At 38.7% G+C, this 26,808-nt stretch overlaps 2 protein-coding genes and 2 non-coding genes across 5 annotated transcripts; 1 reads left to right on the top strand and 3 right to left on the bottom strand.

Moving 5' to 3' along the window:
* Positions 1–1,794: 1,794 nt before the first annotated feature.
* rpl37 (ribosomal protein L37) lies at positions 1,795–5,411 on the bottom strand. The gene is made up of 4 exons (XM_046067768.1): positions 5,353–5,411; positions 4,443–4,578; positions 3,932–4,016; positions 1,795–1,905 (listed from the first exon to the last, which is right to left on the bottom strand). Exons 1-4 carry the CDS (start codon positions 5,353–5,355, stop codon positions 1,836–1,838), a joined length of 294 nt encoding a protein of 97 aa, XP_045923724.1. The 5' UTR covers positions 5,356–5,411; the 3' UTR covers positions 1,795–1,835.
* LOC123982422 lies at positions 2,936–3,015 on the bottom strand. Its single transcript, XR_006827974.1, has one exon. It is a non-coding gene; the product is annotated as a small nucleolar RNA SNORD72 (small nucleolar RNA).
* LOC123982423 lies at positions 4,656–4,735 on the bottom strand. The gene has a single exon (XR_006827975.1). It is a non-coding gene; the product is annotated as a small nucleolar RNA SNORD72 (small nucleolar RNA).
* A 5,234-nt stretch (positions 5,412–10,645) lies between the features above and the next one.
* st8sia5 (ST8 alpha-N-acetyl-neuraminide alpha-2,8-sialyltransferase 5) lies at positions 10,646–26,460 on the top strand. 2 transcript variants are annotated; one of them, XM_046066882.1, is made up of 9 exons: positions 10,646–10,791; positions 15,374–15,481; positions 15,796–15,891; positions 19,353–19,445; positions 21,465–21,551; positions 22,367–22,511; positions 22,658–22,770; positions 24,120–24,212; positions 24,321–26,460. In XM_046066882.1, the coding sequence occupies exons 1-9, from the start codon at positions 10,646–10,648 to the stop codon at positions 24,781–24,783; spliced, it is 1,344 nt and encodes a 447-aa protein (XP_045922838.1). In that variant the 3' UTR covers positions 24,784–26,460. The 2 variants fall into 2 exon arrangements, with proteins under 2 accessions (XP_045922838.1, XP_045922839.1); XM_046066883.1 differs by lacking the exon at positions 15,796–15,891.
* Positions 26,461–26,808: the final 348 nt, after the last annotated feature.

A 26,808-nucleotide genomic window follows, 5' to 3' on the forward strand; every position in this document is an offset into this window, starting at 1 on the left:
ATAGCAACCTTAAACAATGAAAAAATAAATAGACAAGCTGTAGTGAAACTGGCAGATATCCAGCTTCAAAATGTGAAAACAACAGTATAAACTTTCAAACTACTTTTAGAGTATTTGGCACAAAGTACAAAGAGGTATGTTGAGAAATACTGCTGCTGTAAAATCCTGGCAGGCTCATCTGTGATTTAAGCCACACTCTCCCTCAAGGTTGCAGATCACGTTAGGAGTTGCCAGATCCCTCACCAGATAAAAAGACTGCATTTGTTTTAACAGTGCACAAACCATTGAAGGTATAATGTACTTTTTCCAGTGCAGCAACAAAGGCTTCACTGTTCTGCCTACAAACCTTTTCCCCATGTCTTTTGACACGTGTGGATTTCCTATACACCAGGACATTCCAAAAACTCAAATGTCTGTGAACTGGAAAGCCAAACACTTTCACCACTTTTGACTGCTGGTTTTCTTCACTGCGACGGTCTACTCGGATGTTGTCCAGCTGCAACCATAAAATATAAACTTTTGACTCATTTGTAAACTGACTCTGGTCATCATCTGAGAGATTTCAGTATTGTTTGGCCCCCGGTAAATATTTAGACTTGTTTTGTTGTTGGAAGATTTTTGGAAACTGCTGCTCAGCCATTAAAGGAGCAGATTGCAATTTATCAGCAGGAGCAGTTCTAGCTGAAAGCTTGAAAAGAATTCACCTGAGGCCCTGTAAGAATGTGTTGTAGGGCCCCTCATTCTGCAGCCACAGTAGCACGACAATGTTTGCTGTTTGAAGAGCTGTATGACTAATATACTGGTATTTAAACAATGCTTGCTTTCAATAATTTACTTTCTAAATTGAGCTCCAGTGTGTGAAAAAGCTGTTCAGCTGCTGTCTGACAGAAACACTTTACAGCACTTGGGTTAATCTCACTTCAAGTTTCTTTGACACTTACAAACTGAACTGTAAATATGTATTTCAGCAGATGTTATTTTCCGAAAGTGTTTCCCAGTAGTAGAAGACAAAAAAAGAAGTACAGTATATCAGTCAATACACAGTATATTTGCAGTATAAGGATGAAGTGAATTCACTCACACTTGTCTGAAATCAGTGAGTCGAATTAACTACCCGAACAGTTTGTGCCATCAGTTAGCCTAAATTTTTGACAAATATCAATTCTAAATTATCACCATCCTACTGGTCAAGTATTGTCAAATAGTTCTCATTTCATTTGCATAAATGCTTTGATGTATAGATTTCAGCGCGTTTATTATTCAAACCAATTGATTTAACTTTCTAATAGAAAAACGATCACCTCAAAGTGCCTAGAATAAGAATTATTTCAGCAACGGGGACTGTAGAGCACATTCTTTCCTCCAAAATAAGCAATTTGGCGTAGTGTTTGTAGACGGCGGTACAACTTCTGACGTAGTTTCACATCGTTGTACCTTAGTGCAACTGTTTCGATATCTTGATCCAATAATCTTGCCAAGTTGTAAGTGTAACAGAGATCTAGTTTGTATTTTTAACTCAAACAGCTCAGATCCCACTGATCTCACTACAAAACGTCAAACAGTAATACAGAAGGTCATGCTTTCAAAACACCATTTATTTCAGGTTTTTGTTCTTAGTTTTGACAAAACATGTATTTTTTCTCTTTTTTTTTTTTTTTTTTTTTTTTTTAAACGAACCAAGTGGGAATAAAGTCTTGACACCCTGTGTGTATAAATCTGTATCAATCACGACCTCTGACTTTAGCCATCATTGGTCAGACAATAAAGCTTGAAAGATCGAGACAACACTGAAACTCCTGTTTAACATCACATTTATTTAACCAAAAATGTGTCTTTTAGGATGAGCTGGAGGCGGCCACTGCAGCACGTCTGGGTTTAGGGGTGGTGCCTTCCCGGAAACCATTCCTGGAAAAAAATAAAACAAAATGGATTGTTGATGCAGATAAATTCCCTGTAATTAAAAGTAATGCATCTGAAACTTGGAATTATGTTAGACGTGGACACGGTAGATATTTTACAAGCATGGACGAGGTAAAGCTACAGTGAACACACCAAGTGCAGATGTTGGTTTCGGTTGTTTAATAGGCTACATCATTAACAAGCCGGCATGCGGCTCACCAGCTGCTGTGAAAACGGATCACAGGTGGAAAACTGTCAAAAAACACAAGTTCAGTGTCTTTTGGGCGACTTTATAAAAACATACTGTTGATGCGGAAAGTCAAGGGAGCAGACGGGGAGAGAGAGAGAGAGGCAGGGCCGGTGTGTTTGCAATGAAAGACCAGAGGTGTAGGCGAGTTAGGGGAAAAGAAGTCCGACGCACGAGCAAAGTGCTCAACCCTACCGCCAGCAGTTACAGACTGGTCAGCTAACCAGGCTAAAACTACTGAAGATGTTGACACCTGATGATTAATTCTACTAACTCTAAATGTCGGTTTCTCTTTGACTTGTTTAGACCGAAGGATAAACAGCAAGTCTGTGGAACAAATGACGACATGACGTTTAGCACACTAGTGTTTTTGGTAAGGAAACAAAAAACTGCCATTTCAGTAAAAATGTCATCTGAAAAGAAATGAGTCATCCAAAAACCAAACAAAAAGCAGAAATTTGACTTGTCAGGGGAAGCACAGGTGTAGCCTAACTTACGATGGCCCAGTTACACTGAAGTGTCCCAGTTAGCCAGAAAGCCAATACAATACCAGGATAACTGAACTGATTTAGCATTTAATGTTAATATTTTGCCATGTACATTCATTTCGTATGATGGGGTAATAGTTAAGATGGCCCGAGCTTACTAAAATATGCTAATGAGTGTAAGTAATATTACAATTAAAATGGGTGTTTTTTCTCTTAATGCTTTTGAGACAATTTAAAAAAGACACCGTCTGGGCAGGCACTCCAGAGCTGCCGTTTCATCACTGATCTCATCTTATGATGCTGCTTACCTCAGAGAAAACAATGATATCATATTGAGTTCATTTGTTCAGACATTTTATTTTCCACCATCATTGGTAAGCAGCATTGAAAAGTCTTATAAAAGGACCATGGATAGGTTGCTAACAAAATCCCAATACTTTATTTGGCAAAGCACAAACTGGTTGCAAACATTTTATAGTACGCCTGATTAATGTAACATAACTGTCCGATCAAGTACAGCAGAGTCCCTGCCATTGATGGGACAAAAGACAGACGCAGATGTCTTTACTCTTTCTGACTGAGTGGAAGTGAATAATTGTGTGGTTGAGGAACACTTGCATTGTGAACAGGTCATGTTACTACAGAAATTTAGTTTACAGCTTCATGTTTATCATCTGTGGTGCATTCAGTTAAACTATCAACACTGGTCAGTAATGACAAGTTTTTGTAAATATTTGTTTAAATTGTTTATGGGTACACATTTTTTTTTTTTTTAACCCCCAAACCAAGATTTCTACAATGTAACCTCAACAAAGCTGATGATCATATGGTAATCCTACATTTTTTAAATAAACATTTGTCTTTAAACCATTTCACATCACTATCGCAAATTCAATACAACCATCTGAAAGGGAAAGAAATGCTAATATTAGCTTCCTCTTGGCAGCTAAAAGCAGGATGCAGTGATCTTGCTTATATTCCGTTGGGAATAAGTCAACACAACTCAATAGCAGATCCAATGTTTGTAGTTGATAAAATAATTTACTACAACCACATTTCGTAAGATGTTTATCACATCTAACAGTTTTATTTACTGTGCTCTTTGAGTTAATTACATGTTTAACAAATTCTTGAGATGACTATACTACTAATGCCAAGGCACTGAAAAACACACAACATTGAAATGAAGCACAGACAGCAAAGAGGTTTTCACTGCGGAAATGACACATTACTAGCAGTGCATTTACAAACACTGTTGTTATCTTAGCGAGTAAATTTCATCTCAAAAAGATCTTACCTGAACCTGCGGTAGACAACCTTCAGGTGTCTCAGACGGCCAGTCCCAGTGGTGTTCCTCCTCTTGGCCTTAGCGCTCCAGTTGTCTATAAAAAATAAACATCTGTATCCATCAAGGCAGCCTGGCCACTCACATCAGTGTAGAGCTTGATAATTTACTGTCAGTGTTATGTTTGGCATTTATCCTGATTTAAAAATGCTGACTTTTCCTAAGACTGTATTATTCATAGTTAAGTGATACAACTGTATATTTCTATCTGGACATACCAGAATAAAACATCACATTATGGTGGGGCACCATTTCATAAATATAGTCACTGAGGGCTGTGTCACCACACTAAGCCAATCAAAATATGATGCAAGATCTGTTTTACATCTTTCAAACATTTGTACCTATACTAAATAAATGCCTCAACAATGTTTCCCCGCAAATGTTAGAGTCAACAGCATGCTCAGACAATGTTTTGAATAAGGAGGACAGTGTTATCAAAACATGCCCTTAAGTGACTTACACTTTCTCTTGCGCTTCTCAGGGTAGCCACACTTGCCACAGGAGGACTTCTGCAGGTGGTAGGCCTTGGACCCACAACGACGGCACAGGGTGTGCGTCTTGTTCCGGCGCTTACCGAAAGATGATGTCCCCTTCGTCTGAGAGGTAAATTAAGAGAATAGAAGTCAGAAACAATGCCTAAAAACTTCACTACAGTTCAAAGCCCTGGTAGTAAGTCTTGTCTCAGCACAGAAGTAAGAATCACAGGAAGTCATTTGTTCAGACATTTGTGTTTAAAGACATCACTGACAAGACCTGCAAGACCTGGCAGCAATCACCACTTAGCTGATGCTGGATGTGAGGATGCAGGAATATTGAACATTACCTCAATGTTAGCACAACTGATTTACAAGTTATTATGCCCCTAAAAAGGTAACATGTCGTCCAAATATGCGTTTTCAGACATACATCCGTTTAAGTCTGTTTGCAACTGGGGCATGCTGGCTGTGTACACTTAGAGGAAGCACATTCAGTGCTACATGAAAAGACTAGCCAGTTATGCTAACAACTATGGAATAGCCTAAGAAGCTATCATTACTTTTATAAGATGAAAAACATGACTAATTCATTCGTGGTCACCTGCCGGGCATTACCGAAGATATTCAGATTTATGTTTGACGCTATCTGGTCGTTTCTCGGCTAATTCAGGCCCATTCTGTACACTGAACCTCAACGATATGAGCAGCAAATAAACGCTGGACGGATGAAACAACCGCAACATCAACTATATTAAAATTGAGTTTCATATCAAAAATACTTCCCCCAAACCGTTACAATGTTTCTCCGACATCGAAACACCAACACTCGGTGTTATATAAACAGTAGTTTGCACAGATGTTAAGAGATTTCTCTCTGCCAGCATTGCAGCTTACCATTTTCGTCCGGTGGCTAAGGGAAAAGAGACCGGAAGGGGAGCGTGCGCTGCATCAAATTACATCCGTGGTGCTTCCTGTGTAACACAGAAATGCATCCCCATATAGAATTTTCTCATGAATTGATTCGAAATGGCGATGGACATATTCAGCGAAAGCAGAACATAATTTCATTTACATGTCTGTACCTATAGGCCTATTTGCTTATGTTATTTTATTTAAAGTGTCTTTTCAACTTCATTTATTTTAATTCAGAAGACGCAGACGTCCTCTGTTCAATGGTACAATTCCTCCTTCACTGAAAGTTGCCATAGCTTAATCATTATTCCATCATTCCGTCCAACACTATTCCCCTCCAAAATTCCTCAGAGGGTGGTTCTACATAGTTCTCAATTACAGATCCACCTTGAGAACAATAATGTCTTATGTCAGTAATGTCTGAACAATACCAATCTGGCTTCGCCCCAAACATAGCACAGAAGCAGCCATGGTTAAGTTCATCAACGACCTACTCTGTGCAGTATATTCTGGTCTGATCTCTATTAGTCAATCCTTCAGTATGTCTTGATTCAAATTGATTTTGATTCTTGGGGTCGCAATTCTATTCAATATCAATTCTTGCTTCTAAACGATTTTCGATTTCAAACCTTGCACATTGAATGATCATGGCATCTCCTTCTTCCCCGGGAGATTGTAGAATCCACTCAAGAGTGCACTCAAACGCTTCCCACAGGGAAGACGGGACTGGCTGAATTTCTTGCTGCTTCATTTAAGATAAATCTTTGCATTCTTTTTGACCAACATTTGAACTTTGAGCCCCATATAGCTCATACAATCTTCTTTCTTCATTTGAAAAGTATTGTTTAAATAACATTTGGCCTATGTACCAAAAACGTGGAACCTCTAGAACATACCCTGAAGTGTGTTTAGACTGTAACTGTGGCTGGCGATGGGGCAGTGGATAAGACACATGCCTCTGGTGAGCAGGACACTTTACCACTAGTTGCTCCAGAGGTGTGCGACCTCTGACATATATAGTAATTGTAAGTCACTTTGGATAAAAGCGTCAGCTAAATTACTAAATGTAATTAACATTAAATACTAATGTAATGTAACTCCCTCTTTACTTGCATTACTCTGTCCTCTCTAGCCTCTTCAGTTAGAGCAAAATGCAGAAGCAAGACTGTTAACAAATAGTCATCTGACCCACATCACCAGTTCTTGCCTCTCTTCACCAGCTTCCACTAAAGTACAGAATCAACTTCTAAATCTAAAGATCACCTACAAGCCTTGCATGGCCTGTTCCCACATATATGAGCATGTGGGCTGAGCCCGTATTTAAGTTCTCTGGATCCTATTTTAAATCCAGAGGTGACAGCGCTTTTTCGGTTGTAGCTCCTAAACTCTGGAATAACTTTCCCCTTTCCATCAGATCTGCTCAATCTATGGTTTGTTTTAAGCGGCTATACTGAAAACTCATTTCTACTCATTAGCCATTTTAGAAACACTCTCTATTTGCCTTTAGTTTAGTTTTTATTTTTATTTTGGCCATTCGCTTTAATCTTTGCCTATGAATCATGTATGTATGTGTATACTTGTATTTCTACATGTGAAGCACTTTATAACTGTATGTTTTATAAAAATTGCTATATAAATAAAAGGAACACACTAAAAACTCCTGGGTTATTTCTTCAACCCATTTTCTGTGTTAGTTGTGTTGGATTAAAATTATGGGTTATTTTTTCAGAGAGTAACCATTTTCTGGGTTATAGGGCCCAATTCCTGGGTTGTTTGGGTTTCTGTGTTATTTTTCAAAGACTAACCCATGTTCTGGGTTATAGGGTTGGCTTTCTCTCTCTCAAATTTAACAACCACCCCGCAGTTGTTCTGGAATTTTGGAAAATCGTTTGAAATAACCGTCACTTCGCGCTCGGTCCGTTATGGCCTGTGCTTCTTTGGTGCAACTTCGTCGTGTATTCAAGGTAAGCAACGTAAACTTTTCTGTGTCCATGTCCCCGTTGCTAGTTTAGCACCATTTTCTGAAAAATTTACCATGGCTTAGTTGCTACGTTGAGACTAGCGTTAGCCGTGGTAATTCTGTGGTGGCCATGTACATTTAACTAGTTTAATGTCCGTGTAAAGTCACACATGACATGACACAATCAGTGTTAGAAGACTTTAAGCCTTAAGTTCAATCCAGTTATTGAACGTTGTCAAATATTTGAGAGAGAATGTTCAAGAGTTGTTTATTTTTCTATTTTTTATATAGAATTTAATTTAATGCAAAATTTTGTGCTTGAAGTGTGTAATATTGTCATAGTCACCCCTAGTCACATGTCTTCCTTTGTTCTGTTTTCCAGCCACTCATCTGTTTCCATGGTTTCTGTCATTTAGTTCATCTGCATCACCTGTGTTTAGTCAGTGTTCATCTGTGTTAGTATTTAGTTCCTTCAGTTCAGTCATTCTTTGGCTGTTCTACTTTGTAGTCTTGTTTAGTGTGTGTACCATTTGGAGTTACTTTATTAGTAAAACATTTGAATTTGAACTTTGGACTCCTCCTCTTCTTCTTCTGCCTGCACCACACCCTGACAGATTTAATGTAAAGCAGTTTTATTTTCTGAAATAAGGCATACTGGCATAGTAACCCAAGTTAGGTTATTTTTGACCCAACTCCTGTGTTAAAAAGGGACCAACTAATTTCTGGGTTAGTTCAACCCAGAAGTTGGGTTATATTAAGTACAATGTTGTTGTTTTTTAATCCAACATTTGGGTCAGGTATTTAACCGAGAAGTTGGGTCAAAAAGAATAACCCAATATCTGGGTAACCCAGAAATTAGTTGGTCCCCTTTTAACTCAGGAGTTTTTAGTGTGTAGTATTCCAGGAGTGGCTACTTGTCAGTTTCTCTCTCAGAGTCTTTTGGCAAAATATAGTGAGTTTGACAAAATAATCTTAAATCAAAATCTCTCTTTTTCCCTGTTTTTGTTTTAAGCGTATATCTCATGTCTTGAGTTTGCTAGATGGCTCAGTTATCATTGTGTAATCTGTATGAAACTGGTCACATGATAACAGGTGTTTTAATTCTTATAATGCATCTATGTGTTGCCTCCTTTTTCAACTGTTCTTGATGAAATAAACTGAATTTCATACACAGTACAACAGCTAATTTTTTACTCAGTAAGGCTAATGCTGCCATGGATATGTTCCAAGCCCATAATGACAAGGTCCAGATAGTGACACGAAATTAGCTTCCTTTGCAGGTTGTCTGGGGTCACTCTGTCGAGAGGAGTGGGTGAAGTCTCAGTCACCCTTCTTTGTGGAGATATTATGTGCACGTCCAACTGGCAGGAGCCCAAGGGCAGACCCAGAACATGCTGATGAACTACAAATCCAATCTGGCCTGGGAGTGCCTCATGTGCTGAAAGCCACGACTTGAGAGAAGGATGTCTGCTGGCTTCTTTGCTCAGCATGCTGCCTCTTTGAGCGGGATCCAGATAGGCTAAGAGGCAGAAAATAAAACAACAGATGGCTAAAAGTAAAGAAATAGATGAGCTAGAATTGAAATTTCGGTGTTTCTGAGATCTAGATGCTAAAATGATGTGTGTCCTTTGTACAATATAAAAATAAAGTAGTTTAACAGATATGCAAACATGCTCACGAATCGAGTGAGGTGCAGCAACCCGATCGCATCTCGTGCGTCACATATACACGCTTTGGAAAAGCGAAACTGCGATTTTGCATGCATATATTTACTGACTTAGGTTTAGGCACTAACTAATGCCATGGTTGAGGTTAAGGAAGTTGCCTTGAGGGGGCTGTCAACTCCTTAAACAAAAACATCGCTAGCTAGCTAGCTAATTAGCGACCACCCCGGGGCGTCACATACACACGCGGCCTGGATGCGTCTCATACACACATGACGTATACTATACACGCAAAATCGCTACTTTGCGTACAATAGACACGGCTTTTACAAAGCGTGTATATGTGACGCCTGAGCATGAGAACAGGCTGGGTGCAGAGTAACAATTCCCTCTTTTCGAATTAAGACTCTACACTATTATTGGTAGGCTATTTCTTCTTTCACACCCGCCTACGACTCTGCTGTTTGTAAAGGTGTTAATGCATACTGCTGAAGTGACCCAGACTGATCAAACAGCTGTCAAATTGGACACTGGCAGAAATCAATGGCACTAATACAGTTATCAGCACCAGCATTAGACAGATCTGCTGATTTTGTCAGGAGTTTGGCTCTGAGAAGATGCTGCTGTTGTGGGATCAGGGTTTAGTTTGCCACATGCTGTCTGACATTGTCGTTGGGCCCTAGAACAGTGGTGGGAGACATTGTTAGCCATTATACAGAAAATAGGTATTGTTAATACTGTGCAGAAAACAGCTTGACCATCCCTTTGTCATGAACTGCAATGAATAAAAAGCACAAAGAATAGGCTATTGAGACATAAAACCAGCTCAACTTGCAAAGTGCACTGTGTTGCAACAGCATCTAATCTGAAGAAATTACTGTGAAAGCTAATTTTAGGCCTATATTATGTAATCTACAGTTTAGTGGCTCTGGTAAATTGCAGCCTATGGAGGTCAGGTGACATATTTTCAGCCAGCAGGTGCATCCTTGTAAAGGCGACCATGACCTTGGATTTTTGGCTGAGTAAGGAGCATCTGAATAAAACGCGGCGCGCCCCCGGCTGCCAGGCTGAAAAAAGGCGCACCCTCCTCCTTTTACATTTCAGTCACGCAGCCATGCTCAGATTTGAGATGAATCATGAAGGATGTGTTATTTTTTTCTGTCGCAGCTCATATCAGCAATTTTGAAGATAAAAAAATAGCGCTTGGGATTGGTGTCTTTGCTTTATGTGATTTAACATTTCGGGATTATTTGTAGACAAAAAGCCCTCTGAGCTTGTTATTTTGGATAATCTGCATTGCTTGCATCCCCGATCGAGCGACTGCACCTCGTCGAGACGAGTAGCCTATAGTGCGCGACATCTGGCCTAGAAGTTATCATTTCATGTTTTTACGCCCATTCGTTTGCAGATTAGCCGATATAAAATAGAGATTTTAGCACAACTGGACACAGGTCCATTAATGTTTTGCTACTGAGGTCACAGCTGGCGATACATTGCGATGCTTATCATCCAACACCAATGATGCTGCGGCATGAGAGCAGCCTAGAAGGGTGATGGACAATGTCCCCGCCAGCAGATACAAGACACCGGCGCTCCTGGTCTTGAATGCAGCGGAGAGAGACACCTAACTGGGTGTCACCATCAGCGCTGGATGCTGCGCCGAAGAATGGGATACTCCGACCCATCGTCGGGTAAAGATATACTTGGCAATAGATCTCTGTGTTTTATTTTTATTTGCGCATTTGGACTCGTCACACTATTGCAACAGATTCTCTATGGAAAAAACTACATTAAAAGGTAAGTGTCGGTTATTTCTGTCTGGCCTTCATTAACAAAAGGCAATTAGAGCGCAGGCCTTGCTGTTTATGGCAGAGTTGTAGGCTACACACTGTAAGGATAACCTTCAGCCTTAAAAAGCATGCCTTCATTGCCGTTTTGTGTAAGGCTTATTGCTCAGGTTTAATTCCAATTATTGACTGAATGGTGGAATATAGATTGTGAATGGTATATTGATAAACTGTTCAGTATAAATGGAAATAGTTTGGATGAGCTACATGTCGGGACGCATGGGGAAAACAAGCTTTAATGGCTGGAAAGAACAATAGCAATTAACCATCCATCTTTCTTTAACCAGTGGCATAGAAACAATTTCCATTGGATTTATTTTTGTGATATTTTCTGAAAATGAAGCATCACATTCATACCATACACAGTGCTCCAGCTGTGTATGGTAATGTTTTCCCTTTCTTTTTTCCCCAAAGATCTTTATTTGATTTTCCGTTTCAGCCTTCCTGACTGGTCCTAGCCTACATCTTACAGAGGCATCAGATTATCATAATGCAACTGAAAGCTATTGGAGCTGATGATGATTACAGATATCAACATGATAAAGATGATGTGTATTTCTTGTTGGTCCCTGTTAAATAAATCATTACCAGGCTGCACTTGGTGCACTCACAGCCACTGCAGAGCCATGTTTTATAATACCTCTGCAACAGTATTTATGTCTTCTTGAGCTCAACCCTGGTTGGAAGTCTACTGGTGCACTCATCTAAACCCATTTAAAGACCTGTTTGCTTTATATTCTGAGACAAATTTCAGTGTGAGACGAGCAGATGCTGAGAAGCCGGGATGTTTGATCTTTATAGGTGGTTTAAAGAATCTCACAAAGAACACCAAATCTCACCCCAAGCATAAGGAACAATCTGAAAACTTTATCCCCACCTCCAGATATTGCACAGATAGCACATATACAGTATGTTTACTTCAAAGCAAACGTATATGTGCTGCAATCTGAAAGCTCCCCATAGCTAACCCCTCCCCTGCCACCCTGTTGGGCTGGTCTGACAATACTCAACATGGATTCATGGCATCCCGACCTCTGTGGTGAGATGCATGAATCCAGACCAGACACACGCACCTTTCTTCGCCTGTGTCCTTACCATGCTCCTAGCGCTCAGCCTAGGAGAGAGGGGGGAACAAGCCGCACAACAGAAACCAGTGGGCTCAGCGGCCATTTTGCTACAGTCTGTCTGCACACACACACAGAACAAGTGGGGGAGAGAGGGGAAGGAAATGGGGAGAGTGAGAGACTGAGAGGGTGTGATGAAATGACTGTTTTCGTGTGTATGTTTGTGTGTGTATGTGTGCAGAGAGAGAGAGGGACGAGAGAGAAGACGTCATCTTATGATGTCTCTCCGAGGATAAATGACCAGAAGTCGTTGTCCACATGGGTTCTGCCGCACCCAGCCTCTTCTAAACCCAAGCATAAGAACATCCTGGAAGAGTGTTTATCATGCACTCTGGTTTTTCAGGGCATCACAGAAAAAAAACAACCAAAAATTTAAGCTAGAACATCAGCAGAAGAGTCTTTTAGGTGCTTAGATTGTGTAGGGAGTAACAATTTAGATGTATCATCAATCTTAGTGCATACATCCATCCCAGATGACCAAAGGGCAAAGGGCTCTGATCTAAATGTATGGGAACCCACATTAAAGTCAAACAAAGTCACAAACATTGTTGTACTTGATTAATCTGGCCATTGAATTTCAATAGATTCACATTAGGGTGTCACATGAATCAGCTCTCTGCCTGCCTTCACTCACATGAGAATGAAGCTGTTGTGGAAGATGTAGGACTGTAAAATGGCAGTGCAGGATTGAAGAGGGAAGCTTATTAAATGATCAGAGTGAGTGACACACTTCCGTAAAAGGAAGACAAGTTAACTTTCAACTCTATTTGACTTGAAGAAGGTGATATCTAAAAATATTCTCAGCAAGAAAGAGTAGAAGCAAAGGCCCCGAGCTGGAGTGGATTGGTAACCATCCAAAAATGAGCGGCTTTGGAACTGTGTATTTGGCTACAACTAATGATAATCTTCATCGTCAGTTAATCTGTCAATATTGTTTATCTATAAAACATCAGAAAAAGAAATGCAGAATAAATGAACAAAGAAAAGCTGATTTTTTGGCATTCTTGGTAAATGACATAAACAATTATGTCAAAATTGTTGGCTACTGGTTGATAACAACAAACAAACCACTTCAGCACTTTTGTACACGTGAATGTGTTTATGAGCCGTTCTCGGTGCATCATGTATTTCGGTTGTATCGCCCTGATTCTTTTTTAGTTTCAACATGCGGTTGACCAGGCTGCACGTGGATTCTAGCACAGAGCAGGACATGAGACCGCAGTTCATAATGTACTTTCAACATTTACAGGAAACAAGAAAGAGATCGAGAGGAGATTAAATCTTTTTTTTTTCATTAATGACAGCATTCATTTTCCTGTTTTGATAAAGACAGTGAAGTACCTATCATTCGTGGAGCCTTTAGTCGATATAGGAAATACCCCTGGAATTACTAAATGGACATCTGAGTCAATGTGCCTGGTCCTCACTAAAAACCAAAGCCACATTAAACCAATTATATAAAAGTCCCTCCTGCTTCTAAATCCCATTAACAGTGCTCAAGGGCAGAATTAGAGCACATTAGCGCTGCAGAGCAACTTCTTGCTTGTTGTTTGCTTAGATTACTGTCTGAGTTGTGCTCATAATTGAGCCATTTGGAGATAATTGATATTGAAGACACTGGATTGATCTGTTTGTCAGAAGTAGTCACATGAGATCGAATAGGGTAGCCACAATGTTGGAAAATATCAGTAATGTATAATCTTTATTATATAACCCACAGCATTTTAGATTGTGTTTTGGTGATAATTAATGTTATAAGTGACTAAATGATGCTTTTTTGATTAGCTTTTCTGTATAACAGACAGCTGTCCTCTTTCAGGCACACATTCTAAACTGGGACGACAAACATCTCTCTGATTTTAGTGTGTTCTGTTCTGCAACTGATTGCGAAGTGCTATTGAGATGCTGAAGTGGGACTCAGAGAAGTCAAATGTGCCTGCAGATATGTATTGACACAAGTCCCCGATGATGAATGCACATAATGCACCCAGAAAGGCTCTTTGTGTTCAGTTTCCCTGCTGAATTTAGCACAACACCCACAGAGCACTCACAGAAATGAGTCACACATGAATACTTGCATAATAATAAGTCAGTAATAGAAGAAGTTGTACACCCACTGATATTTGGATGTATGGGATGTAAGTAGTCTGTTCACAAATCAAGATGTAACACACTACCCTTAACATGTTTAGCAGATACATCTGGTGATATTCTATGTATTTCTTATATATCACATGAAAAGACCAAAACCAAAAATGAAATGATCCCAGGTGTGTCCAAAGCCTGATATAGCTTACTCCTATGTTCCATAGACTTCCATTGTTGTTCAGAGAATAAGTAAAAATACATAAATGACCCACACCGTTTTACCGGGTAACATTTTCGTTCATTGCAATGATGTTTATGAGAGCCCCACTTACACCATCCTGACGCTATAAAATACCAGCCAACGCACAAAATCTGTGGCTGAAAATAGTCCCAACATATACACAAATTTCTCCTGCTTGAGTAAAGTTTACTGTAAACTGCTGCGGTGTCCACCTGTTAATTGCTGGGCCTTTTTAGTATTTAAGTATTTGCTCAGTGGACTAATAGACTTGGGGCCACAGACTAGAGGTTTGCTTTATATGGGATTTGTAGACAATAACAAAAGTGTAGAATATCACCAGTAAGTGTAACACCCCCCCACCCCCACCCCTCTATCCCCAAAATGACTCTTTGTAGATTACTGTAAGCCGGCTTTGAGCATTCTGATGCCCCTCATCTCTCTAAAATGAGTTGGTTCATTCAGAATGCACAACATGATGTGAGGGCTATTAACCACCTGTACCTATTTTCTCATACTGGACAAAGGTCACCGAGAGCCACAGAAAAACTGTTTCCACAGGCTGAGTAGTACTGAACATGACTAGTAAAATCCCCTTCAACAGTAATATCTGGCTGAAAACATGGTCTGCTATTTTATCCTATCTACACTCAGCAAATCTGTTGGCATCTCTTCCTAATTTGACATTCGCAGCAACACTGGCAACGATTACTGTTCCTCCCTTAAGTCGCTGTGACTTTAATATATTGAACTACAAGTCTAACACTCCTGCAGGCCAATATTGAGGAGTGTGAATGTTTGAATCACACCGAGGATAGTGGCAACGGCCCAGCAGAGCATAAATTAACCATTCAAACCATGATGTCATCAACCAAAAATTCATTCTAACCATGTTTGGTGTCATACGTTGGCTGTTTTTCTTGAGCCAAAAAGCTGGTCCCCTTTAATGCATATTTGTATGTGTGCGTGAATGTGCAAATTCGAGTTTTGTGAGTGAACACATGGGCTTGGTTGTATGTGTGTTTGACATTTGCACAATGAGGACAACAAATCCCAAATAAACTGACTCATTTTCTTACTAGTGCGCAACAGTTTAGCCGACTCAAAGGGGACGAGACAGGAAATTGGACCGGTCCCGTTAATTTCTCGGATGATGGATCTCTGAAGCCTGCCAGAAATGGAAGGAAAAGGTACCTTTCCAGCGTGACTGAATGCACAACACCTCTGAGAAGAGAGAGTGTGAGGGAGAGAAAGATAGAGTGAGAGACAACATTCAGTTTCAAAGCCATCATAATGACGACCCAGCACTGCATGTGTGGACTGGGCCACTGATAACGCCCACCAGTCTTCTCAGATGCTATAGTGAGAACACGAGCTGCACATATTTACACTTTCTTTGCTCTACTTGTTTTTAAATCTGAAGATTTAGGAAGTCAGCAGGGGTGGTGGTGACAGGGCTACATCATACATTTAACTCTAACTTAAACTGTCTGCATGTTGACAGATGTTTCCGTCAGAATTTTCAGCCAGATTCACAGATCTCCGTAATAGTCACACCCTGCCTAGCCGATATTAAGAAGAAAAAAAAACGCTCTCAAAGGTAGGCCAGTTTGAAGGCATTTTTAAGTATTTTCACAGAAACGCAAGAATGCCTCTTTCTTTTTCATTAGTTTGAAAGGTATAAACTCTCATATTTTTTCAGTGGTGGTTGCACTTTGCATGTTGTCTGATCCCGTTCACCTCGACCCCAGATCCCCAAACCCCATTCCCCCTTCCGAAGCTGGTAGAACCACCGTCTCCTGTTGATGTACTGGCTTCTCCTCGTACCTCTATGTCCCATCAAGCACTCATTTCCAAATGCCTTGTCCTCCTCAATCTGTGTCTCATGTGTTCTGCACAGCTCTGTGTGTATGCCATGTACATAGTAGGGACACTTCTCTCTGCTCCCCCTATCTCCCCTTCTCACATCTGCATTGTCTCTCTCTGCGACCTGGATTTACCCCCTTTTCCACTTTCCTTTCCTTATTACAATAAGACAGGAACCTTTCCCAAAGCTCCAAATCTGCATTGCACTGTGCAGTAGATGTCTTTATCTGTGGTAAAATGCTTCTTCTAAAACATTTCTCATTCTCAATTGGTTTTGAACCAGAATTATATGGTTAACCTAAGATGCCATAGGAGATGAAGTTCATCACATCTCAAGTGAATTACTGTCTTGCTTTTAGAACTAAACAGAGAACACTTGCAAAGGTTTCATCATCTTAGCTAAAGCAAGCATGGATAGCCCTGTTCAATGTGTCAAATAGATGATGATAAAACAGATGCTCCTCTCAGTAAACCCTCAGAAATACACTGCATCATCAGGTGGATGTAGACAACCAGTTTCATCGTTCCTTATTTCTACGATTTCATCCAAGCATCTTGTTCCTTTTATACATACCTCAATTGTATTGCTCATTCTGTTCATTTATTATTATCATTATTATTTTTTAACTCGCCTCATTTACCTCCACAGCCTAAGGTAATATTTTGCAATATTATCCATCTTCCAAAACACCACACTACATCCGATCTATCTAATGTGGCAACAAACAACATTCATTCTAATAAATACACATTGGGTTTGCTGCCATCTTGGAATTAAATCCCCTCACATTCCCTCGAGCATTACATAATGGGCAATACATACATTTGAAAAACATTTTATGACATACATTCAGATGTAGCACACGCCAGAAGGGGTATATTTTGAAAAATTATTACTGTGTATGTTAGATATTGCTGAATTTAATAAAAGTAAAATAGAAAAGTAAGATTTGCTGTATGGATCAATCTATTTATTTATTTAAACAGGTTTATTTAAATGCAACCAGAGAGAGATGTTCTGTGGTCCTCTGCCCAAAGCAAAAAGGAAAATTATAGATTAAGGCTAAAGAGAGAAAATGCCTGTGGGTGAGACTAATAGAATAATTTGAATCCGAAAGAATAATTTGGTATATGATAATTTCTCACATTTTTAGTGTGTATTTATTGCTACAGTCCTGTGTAGGCACAACATACTGACAAAATGTTGGGTTTGCATGGAAATAGAAAATGTTTTAAAGTTTTTCAATTTTTAAGCTCTTAATTTAGTCATTAGTCAAATGGAATTACAAAACCAAAAGACCATCATATTGTTCTGAATATATGTAATAATGTGAAAAATTAGTATTAGGCATGCAGAGAAAAAGAGGCTTCTTCCAATCTTTGCATTTGAGTCCCCTGCCTCAGATCTTAACTATTTCTCAAATATTTATTTTCTATTTTGTGTTGTGATAATGTATTGCTTTTACTAGCAAGTAGCACCTTTTTGTGGTAATTTTAATGTAGACACTTGAGTTCAATTTCCCTCCAAGTAAGCACTTGGGTTAAGGCAACTGGCAATACAAAACGGTAAAGAAATAAATGTAACAGTTTGATCTGTTTTCAGAATCTGGAAAATCAAGTAACCTTTTGGTCTGTAGCCTCCAATAAGAAAAATATATTGAATTTAAACTTAATTCCACAACACTAAAAAAGACTAACTTTTGCTGAACAGTGGCCACTGTGGCCACAAGTGGTAATTACAAGGCAATGGTACATCGAATTTGCCTTTATTTTTCCAACATTTTCTTGGGTCAGCTGCTTTTAAAGACACCATCATGTTTATCTGTGATATGCTAAAATATAGCGTAACAGATGCACAATTACAAAGAGAGTCAAAGTCAGCGGACATACTCATTAACATCAATTAGACAGCATATTTCTAAAGTTTGCTAACATTAGCTAAAAAAAGCTGGCAATACCAGACCAAGTAAAACTGTGGCAGCAAAACTCCTGATTGTAATGAAATGAGCCATTGTGTTTTGTTGCTCATGAATTCAACTTTCAATTACAAGAAGAATGTGTTATTTCTTCTTTCAAAAGTCACAAAGTCTCACAAGCAGAAAGCAACTCCAAATTTCAGAGCTTACATTTTAAAAATCTAACCTATCAAACTGCATCAGCATCATCATTTTATCCAGACTGCATGCTGATTGCATGTAAATACAATGTTGTGCTGCAAGAAATGAGGCATCAGTGCACAGATAAATTGTAACGTATTAGCACCTTGATATAAATTGATGTCTGAATCCTTTCAACTTTCTTTGCAGAACCATTTTGTCACACCACCCTACTGAAGACATTATTCTTGTTTGCTTTTGGTTAATGTTGCCATTTTGATATAGTGATTGTTTGAATTTCTCCGATTATTTAGCTCCAGTTTAAATAAATATTAAATATTAAATTTTAAAACGTTTATTGGTTATAGCCTCTATGATTACCTGTTTACATGAACATCTGTGCATGTGTTTATGCTCACAGTGTATGAAAACATCAAGAAATGAGCCGCTGATGAGTCAAAATTCTGAGTTATTGCTGCCTGCACAATGGACATACAGTATTACCTTTATGCAGATAATGACTTAAAAGGATAGATGTACACAGACACTCTCAACCAACAGACACTAAACTGCTAACGCTATCTAATCCACCCTTTTAACAAGCTATGCACTGGCTGGTATCAACCCCTTTCCCCTTTCAGACTGTTTTCGGTTTCTCTTCTAAATTAATATACAACATACATACACATTTTTATCCCAGACAAACAGTGTTAAACCATGCAAGTTCTCATCATAACCAATTTGATAAGTGAAAATATGAGAGGTATTATTTTTCTTTGGTTAGTGTAACACATTGGTTTAGACTAAGATGTAACAGAATCTGGTGCAAGTGTCCAGTAAACAGTATGATACTATCCTGTTTCTGACGCCGAAAATCAGTTTCATCACTTCTGTCATTTGTCATCCCACAATGCTATACTGATATTTTAGTATTTCATTAAGTCAAACCATAGACATTTTGTAGTAAATATAAGATGTTTTTGCACACTGTTATAATGCTGTTATATTGCATTTTATCTCTAGTGTTTGTTGTTAATTCTGCTGATTCTCTTGTGTGTGAAGAGGCTTAGGCAGAGGATGACTGTGTTTATCCCTGCAGGTATCTGGAAAACTATGATGGCTCCTTTGAGTACAACTCCACAGCATGCAGGGAGCTCAGACAGGAGATTATGGACGTCAAAGTCCTGACAATGTGAGTGTTCATTATGAGGTAGACAACCTTATTTGAAATAACATCTTTTCCCCCCCTGAGGTGATCGACAAGCAGTGAGAAAATTCACCAACCTACTATGTTTTGCATGGATATACTTTAGTTCACAGGTTTCAGGTTTGAGGAAACAAATATGAACTGTCACTTTAATTCTAAAAAAGCAACCATTAATATTGTGTGTGGAACATTAAAAAGAATGATTGTGCTTAAACTTATGTTTAAACTTATTAACTTAAACATATTTTTGTTCATTTCGAGGCTGGAGGATTTTGAAGTGTCCAAAAAGGACTTAAAGAAAGAATATAGCAAGACTTGTCTGCATGCATGCTTTCGACTTTTTGAGGCTGTACTTAGGCACAGCATTGAATTGTGCTGAATGCTAACATCAGAATGCTAACATCAGAATGCTAACGTACTAACAATAACAATACTATTAGCAATTAGCACAAAATACAAAGTAGGTATTTAGTGAAACAAAGTATTGGACAAATAAGTTTTAGTTCACCTTGAATGGCACTAAATGAAAAGTCCCCAACATTATCACCATTCATCCTAAGGGGAACAGGAATGGTTGTACCAATTTTTATGGCTATCCATCCGATAGTTGCTGAGACATTTTAGTCAAAATCACAAATGTCAACATCACAACAACATGCAAAATTTCATGGCAGTCCAACTAATAGTCTGGCCAAAGTGGTGGGCCAGCTGATTGACAATATAATCCCTAAAGCCGCGCCACTAGCATGATTAAATATACACACAACAAGAGATAACAGAAGTGTCAAAAGAATGGCAGTATATTATTTATACTGTTCTTTATATTATTTTGTATACCTTTGAAACCCAGTTATTCAGTTTAGAATTTTTATAGTAAGCATGTTAGTTTTGAAATGTGTATAATGATTGCCCAAAAAGTGATGTGTTGCAGTTTAATATTTATGCAGATGATGGAGCAAACATTCTGCTCATCATAATTTATTGTATTAATTTCTAGAGTCTGTCAGGTCTTGACTTCGATACAAACATTTCCCATGACTATGATGCAGTCGTAGGAATTCTTTAATAAACATAAGTGACAGTTACTGTATATTTATGTTTTTAGTAATGTGCTTTGTTATGTGCATTGAATGTACCTTTGAGAAAAACCCAGACAAATTTTCACTGAGAAGGACAAAAAAGTCAATCTAATCTAATCCAAAAAGAAAAAGATGAATCAGTTCAGATGAACAGAGATTCATAGAGAATGAAGTTGGTTACCATTAATTTATCTGACGGCTCTTGAGCACTGATTAGTTCACTCTGTTCTTTTTAAAAATCAATAAGGGATCAAGTGGCAGAGAGTCTGTGATTATCTAATTAACAGCAGGTTGTCTACTGCAAATTTGCAAAAACTGAAGTAAAACTGAGAGAACAATACTTAAATCTTTCCACATTCCATGTTATCTCACACTATAGTTTACATAACGTTTAGCATAATGATTATTGGCCAAATTCAGGGCACTCCTCAACAATCAAGTTATGCAAACATAAATCATTTCCTCTTGTATGAATGTGAACATTTTCCAATGACCTTTTCTGCGTGTCCCTAAGGCTGCCAATCTTTAATGTCGAACACATTCTTGGACCTTGATGAAGGGCCATGAGCCGCTCACTGGCTGAGGCAGAGAACAGCTACTGTCACTCTGCCAGACAGTCAGAGTAATTGTGCCACCCTGCCTCCCAGAGCAAATCACATCTCCCAATCATCTCAAAGGAATTGCCAGTTCAAGGAATGCTATTTACAGACATACTCATTGAAGCCACTGTCTTTGTATTAACACGCCTAGATCCAGTGGCATCAGTAAAGCCATCCCTGCAATTGTCTGTCCCCTTGTTTGTCTTTTTGAGTTGTTTTTATGACGTTTCTTCAATTTACTACCCTTGTAGAAACTTGGGTAATCGGAAAATACATGGCCATGGGTATCCTTCCTCATTCCACAAGTCTCTCTGCCTGTCTGCCAGGGTGAAAACCTCAGACCTGTTTGAGAGATGGCGAAACCTGCAGGTGTGTAGATGGGAGCAGAACAAGGAGGAGACAAGCAACTTCAAGTAAGCATTGCTCAGTCTCAGCAGAAGAAATGTACATCTGAATGTTTGGATTTCTTAAATCTCATACAGTATGCACACTGCACATACCTCTTTTTTTCATTGGGACTTTTTCTGAAATGCACTTAGTGCTTTTAACTCCAGGGTTCTCATTCGGGTCCTAAACGGTGCAAAAACATACTTAAAATTCATTTATCAAGTTTAAAAATGTTCTTTTACAAGAACTGTTAAAAAAATGAGATTTTGAACTAATGATATATTTCAGAAGTCTGCCACAGAATATTACACAGACTCCGACTGTAAAACATGTAATTGGTGTTGACTTTTTGAATAGGACTGCCCCACCACAAGTCTATTTTGATTTTTGTTAATTGAGTTTTATAACAGTTTTTTCTAAGGGGTCAAACAGGGAGTTAGACTCTTGCAGGGGCTTATTGACCCCAAATAGAAGTAATGTCACAATGTAGGGTAACATACTCTACATTTCTTCATCTGTAAATTAGTTTTTGGCAAACAAAATAATATATATTTCTTAATGCATAGCCCTATACCATATTAAACATAAAATTATTTATTTACTTCGTGTTATAATAATGCTTTATGGAAATTTCTGCATTTTGTCACCTTCAAATGTAAAAGCCCAGTTTGCAGCAAAGCCAATACTTTGCTACTTAACATACCAGGTTTTAATAAGATCAGAAGAAAAGAGAAAAATATATTAAAAGCAAAAACTGGTATATTTTTTAAAAATAAAGTCAGCACAAATAGAACTCTCACAAATGAACTAACTCCATCCTCTCCTTGGTGTCCTCCTAAAGGATGTCTCTGTCTCGCTGCTGTAATGCTCCTTCCTTTCTGTTCACCACCAAGAGGAACACTCCCGCAGGGACCAAACTGAGGTATGAAGTTGACACCAGTGGTATTCTTCCCATTGCAAATGAGGTCTTCAAGATGTTCCCAGATGTGAGTTCATCATCTGTTTATGAGTGTTTATGTTGCTAAATGAATCTGCCATTCATTTGATGCTACTAAACCTGGTGATAGAATTTATTTGCTTCAAGAGCCCTCTGTGCTGTCTGACATTAACAACACGTGTCTGTTTCATCTAGGATATGCCGTATTCCAAATCACAGTACAAGAAATGTGCTGTTATTGGAAATGGCGGCATCATCAAGAACAGCAAATGTGGAAAGGAAATTGACTCAGCAGATTTTGTGTTTAGGTATACAGGATATAATCTTTCAGTGTTTGTTGCATGACGGCTGCACAATTCTAGTTACAATCTTTTGTTCTATTGCACTTAACATAACATAATCCTCAGTTTCACATTGTAATTACGAATCTAAGTAACAATGAAAACAGAGCATGCAATCACAAAAAAAGACTTGGATAGAAAATTGTGTAGGATTACACTCTTGTCTGATTTGCACCAGAGGAGCCAAGTATGAGCTTTCACACAGTACATATGCCGTTTCAATGATAGCAGTGGCAGATTTAGTTCTCGAAATTCCTAATAATTTTATAACAATTTTTGATTAAAAAAGGAATCCTGTAAAAGAATGTCTAATGTGCACTACATGATATCGTGCTGAAAGTCTGAGGCTAAAACAACATTTCCCAAGCAAAAAGCGGATGAGAAAACATAGAAATAAAGAAACAACATTGTACTTTTATTGCATTGTAGCGCTAGTTATAGTCCTTATACTATAGTATTACAAGTATGATAAGGACAAGTGCAAGATTAGACTTGTATTTCATTCTAACTAACTCTGTTTATCAGCTTAGCTTACATACAAGCAAGACATAAGTTAGATTTATCCTTTATTGTTCGTATTTGAAACTGATGTTTTACTTTTAATATAGCAAGAGAAAAGGCTTTTAAGATGAGGACTAATCGGTGTGTTTGGTGAACGTAACACTATCTTGGATAATGAGTTTGGCTGGAGTTGTTGGAGAGCAAACTTCCCTAAATAAAGCATGAAAGAGCTGCTAACAATACCCTACATTTGAATATAGTAGCATCCAGGACCAGCTTGGACACAGTACGGAAATACTAGGTGTGCTGTTGTTTTTTTAATGTAACCTGTAACTCCAAAAAATGAATAATGATGCTCCTTGGCCATAGAAGTAACACTGGGTTAGGTTTCTACAGTTAGCTCGTTAGCCAAACATGCTAACATCTGCAGCTTGCATTAGAGTGGACAAACTCACAGTCTTATCAATTCCTTCCACTAAAAGTTGTTGTATTTTTCGGTTTGGGAAAGGATAAATAAGACACGACCCTCCAAGCTCTTTATATGGACTATTGCACCACAACAGCATCATGCAAACTGCTTCAGCATGTGGGGAAGACCAAAGCTTGACAAAGCCTAGTTAAGGTTTCTAAGCTATGATTGGAGGGGTTAAGCAAAAAGTTTGATTTATTGTAGAAGCCCCACTCCTGATCACAATTATTGTATGATTAATTGTGCAGCTCCACATTATGTGTCATCAGCATGACTAGTTTGAAATGTGTCAAGTCAAATCAAAGACATTTTAATTCCTTTATCAGTGGACTTTTCTTTCTTGCAGGTGCAACATACCACCTATTAATGAGAAGTACACAGCCGATGTTGGTAGTAAAACAGATCTGGTGACAATAAATCCGAGCATTATTACTGAGAGGTACTGTAAATAGGGGTCTGAGCAGGAGATCACTTCTGTCTCTCTATCTCCCATCTGTGTCTCCTTCTCCTTTGTCTTTCGTCATCTCATTTTTCATTTCCCCTGCAGATTTCAGAAGCTGGAGAAATGGCGGCGTCCGTTTTACGAAGTTCTCCAGAATTACGAGAACTCCTCAGTGGTGCTTCCTGCCTTCTACAACACCCGCAACACCGATGTATCGTTCAGAGTTAAGTACATGCTGGATGACTTCGACTCCCAGAGAGGCGTGTTCTTCTTCCACCCGCAGTACCTGCTCAACGTGCAGCGTTTCTGGGCGGTGCAGGGGGTCCGGGCCAAACGGCTCAGCAGTGGCCTGATGCTCGTAACTGCCGCCTTGGAAATGTGTGAGGAAGTCCACCTCTACGGTTTCTGGGCGTTTCCCATGAACCCCTCTGGCATCTTCATCACTCACCATTACTATGACAACGTCAAGCCACGGCCAGGCTTCCACGCGATGCCCCATGAAATTTTCAACTTCATTCACATGCACACTCGTGGGATCATCAACGTACACACAGGGCAGTGCACGTGATCCCTCACTCCAACATTTAACATTTTACTATTTAGTTTGTTTACTTTAAATCAGGTTTCTCTAATGTGTTTTATTTCGGTCAATGGGACATTTCACTATTTTCTTCCTGTTTAAAAAGGGGGTTCAGAGCGTATACTTCTTTGCTGTCACCAATTCAACAACATGTTGAAGGTTGCTTGCTTTCATCGGCAACATATTTCTCTTTTTGATGTGTATCTTAAGTTGTTTATTTAGCCAATCAAATCACTATGGTTGTCTCTGAGTCTCTCACCATAGGTGCTTGTTTATAATGTGAAAAGTGTTCTTCATAGTGATGTTGTTTCTGTGAAGTTTTCTAGTGGCTCTGCTGTAAAGAGGTGTTGTTTTCTACTCAACGTTGCACAGATATTTACGCTGAAATGGGCAGCAGTGGGTGTCTTTCTGCCCCCTCATTCCCCCTCTCTACTCTCTGTATGTCGGACACTCTGCTGATGTGGCAGCTTTTAATGTTTGTGTAAAACAAAACCTGAACCTTGATTTCAAGCTAATATTTCAAAAAGAAGAAAAAAAAGAAAATTTTAAATGTCCAATTGTCTACTTTTGTAATCTGTTTCCTATTCACCTAGAGTCACTGGGTGGATATTTTAAAACACTATTTTTCAACAGTGTTCACGGTTTTCAGTGGCCTCCCTTCTCCCATTTAAAAATGTCCTCCGATATTTCTGGTGAAAAAAGGGTGTATAAGAAAAGATGTGAAGAGGTGTGTTTTGGCAAAAGCCAGATAAATATTTTGCAATGACACCGCCTCAGCAAATCTTTGACATTTTCAAAGCCGTCCAATTTGTAAAGCAACATAGCACTGAGCAACCCAGCCTCTAGCTGTCATTCATGTCTTAAGCCATGCTGCCTTATGAGATATCAAACCCCTCTATATGATATGCAATGCACCCATGTGTTTTGCTTATCTACAAATACATTACCATAAAACTAAATCTTAGTTTGTCTCCTTGAATCGAAGGACATTTAAGACCGTCTGAGGTATAGAAATTCATGTGCAGTTCTCATCTTATATTCTATTGGAATTAGCTAAGTCTTACTCCCTGTAAACTCCATTCATAATCATGTAATGCTCTGCATGACTTTACTCTGTACTTGGCTTTGTGTGTGCCTGCTTCAATGATCACTGAAATATGTTTACACTCTGCTGAAGCTCACCGTGCTTTTGGAGAAATACACAAACCTTTTCACAGAAAGTTGAATGAAGTCATTGAAGTGAACTGTATAACAGTGGATGCAGTTCTCGTTGATTAAAGATACAAGAATATGGTTGCAGCCCTTTTGCGAAGTGCTACAACACTTTATTTACTGTATTATTTTGCCTTCTTCTTTGAACTGTGAACATTCAGTCTACATTTAAGCACTAGAATGCTAGTTTTTTTTAACTGTTATTTTCTTGTACACTGCAAAAAGGTTTAAACAGACTGTAATTTAATCTTTTGGCACTTCTCTGTTCATGCTCGGCTGTCCATTACAATTGAAGGACATCGTTGGCAATAAGATTTAAACATGTTTCTTTCAACATTTATTCAGACTCTTTGTGTGTTTATGCACAAGAGTAATGAGTTCAGCAAATTTGACCACCAATAACGTTTGGCTTGACCGCTAAATTGTTGTACAGACACAAGTGAATCAAGAATGGAAAAGGAAGGGAACTGGTCCGTGTACTGAATGGAGTTAATATATGACACAGTGCTTCTTAACTTACTCTGGCTCATTCTTTATACTGGTATTGTGTTTGTAAATAAACTTGTTTGGATTTTCTCACTTGTATTTAATGGATTAATTATTATTGTTTGTGTCCATTAGTGTGAGTGGGTATAGGAGCTTATTCATTAATGTATTAAAATAATACACAAATGCCACAAATAAAAACAGACATTAATATGCAGCCTGATTTAGGTCCTGTCCTATAAATGTCCTGTGTTTGTGCTGACCACCACATACTGTGCTTGTTGAGGGTGAAACAATATGCTAATTAAAATGTCT

The sequence above is a fragment of the Micropterus dolomieu genome, linkage group LG13, assembly GCF_021292245.1.
Source record: "Micropterus dolomieu isolate WLL.071019.BEF.003 ecotype Adirondacks linkage group LG13, ASM2129224v1, whole genome shotgun sequence".
Classification (NCBI taxonomy): Eukaryota; Metazoa; Chordata; class Actinopteri; order Centrarchiformes; family Centrarchidae; genus Micropterus; species Micropterus dolomieu.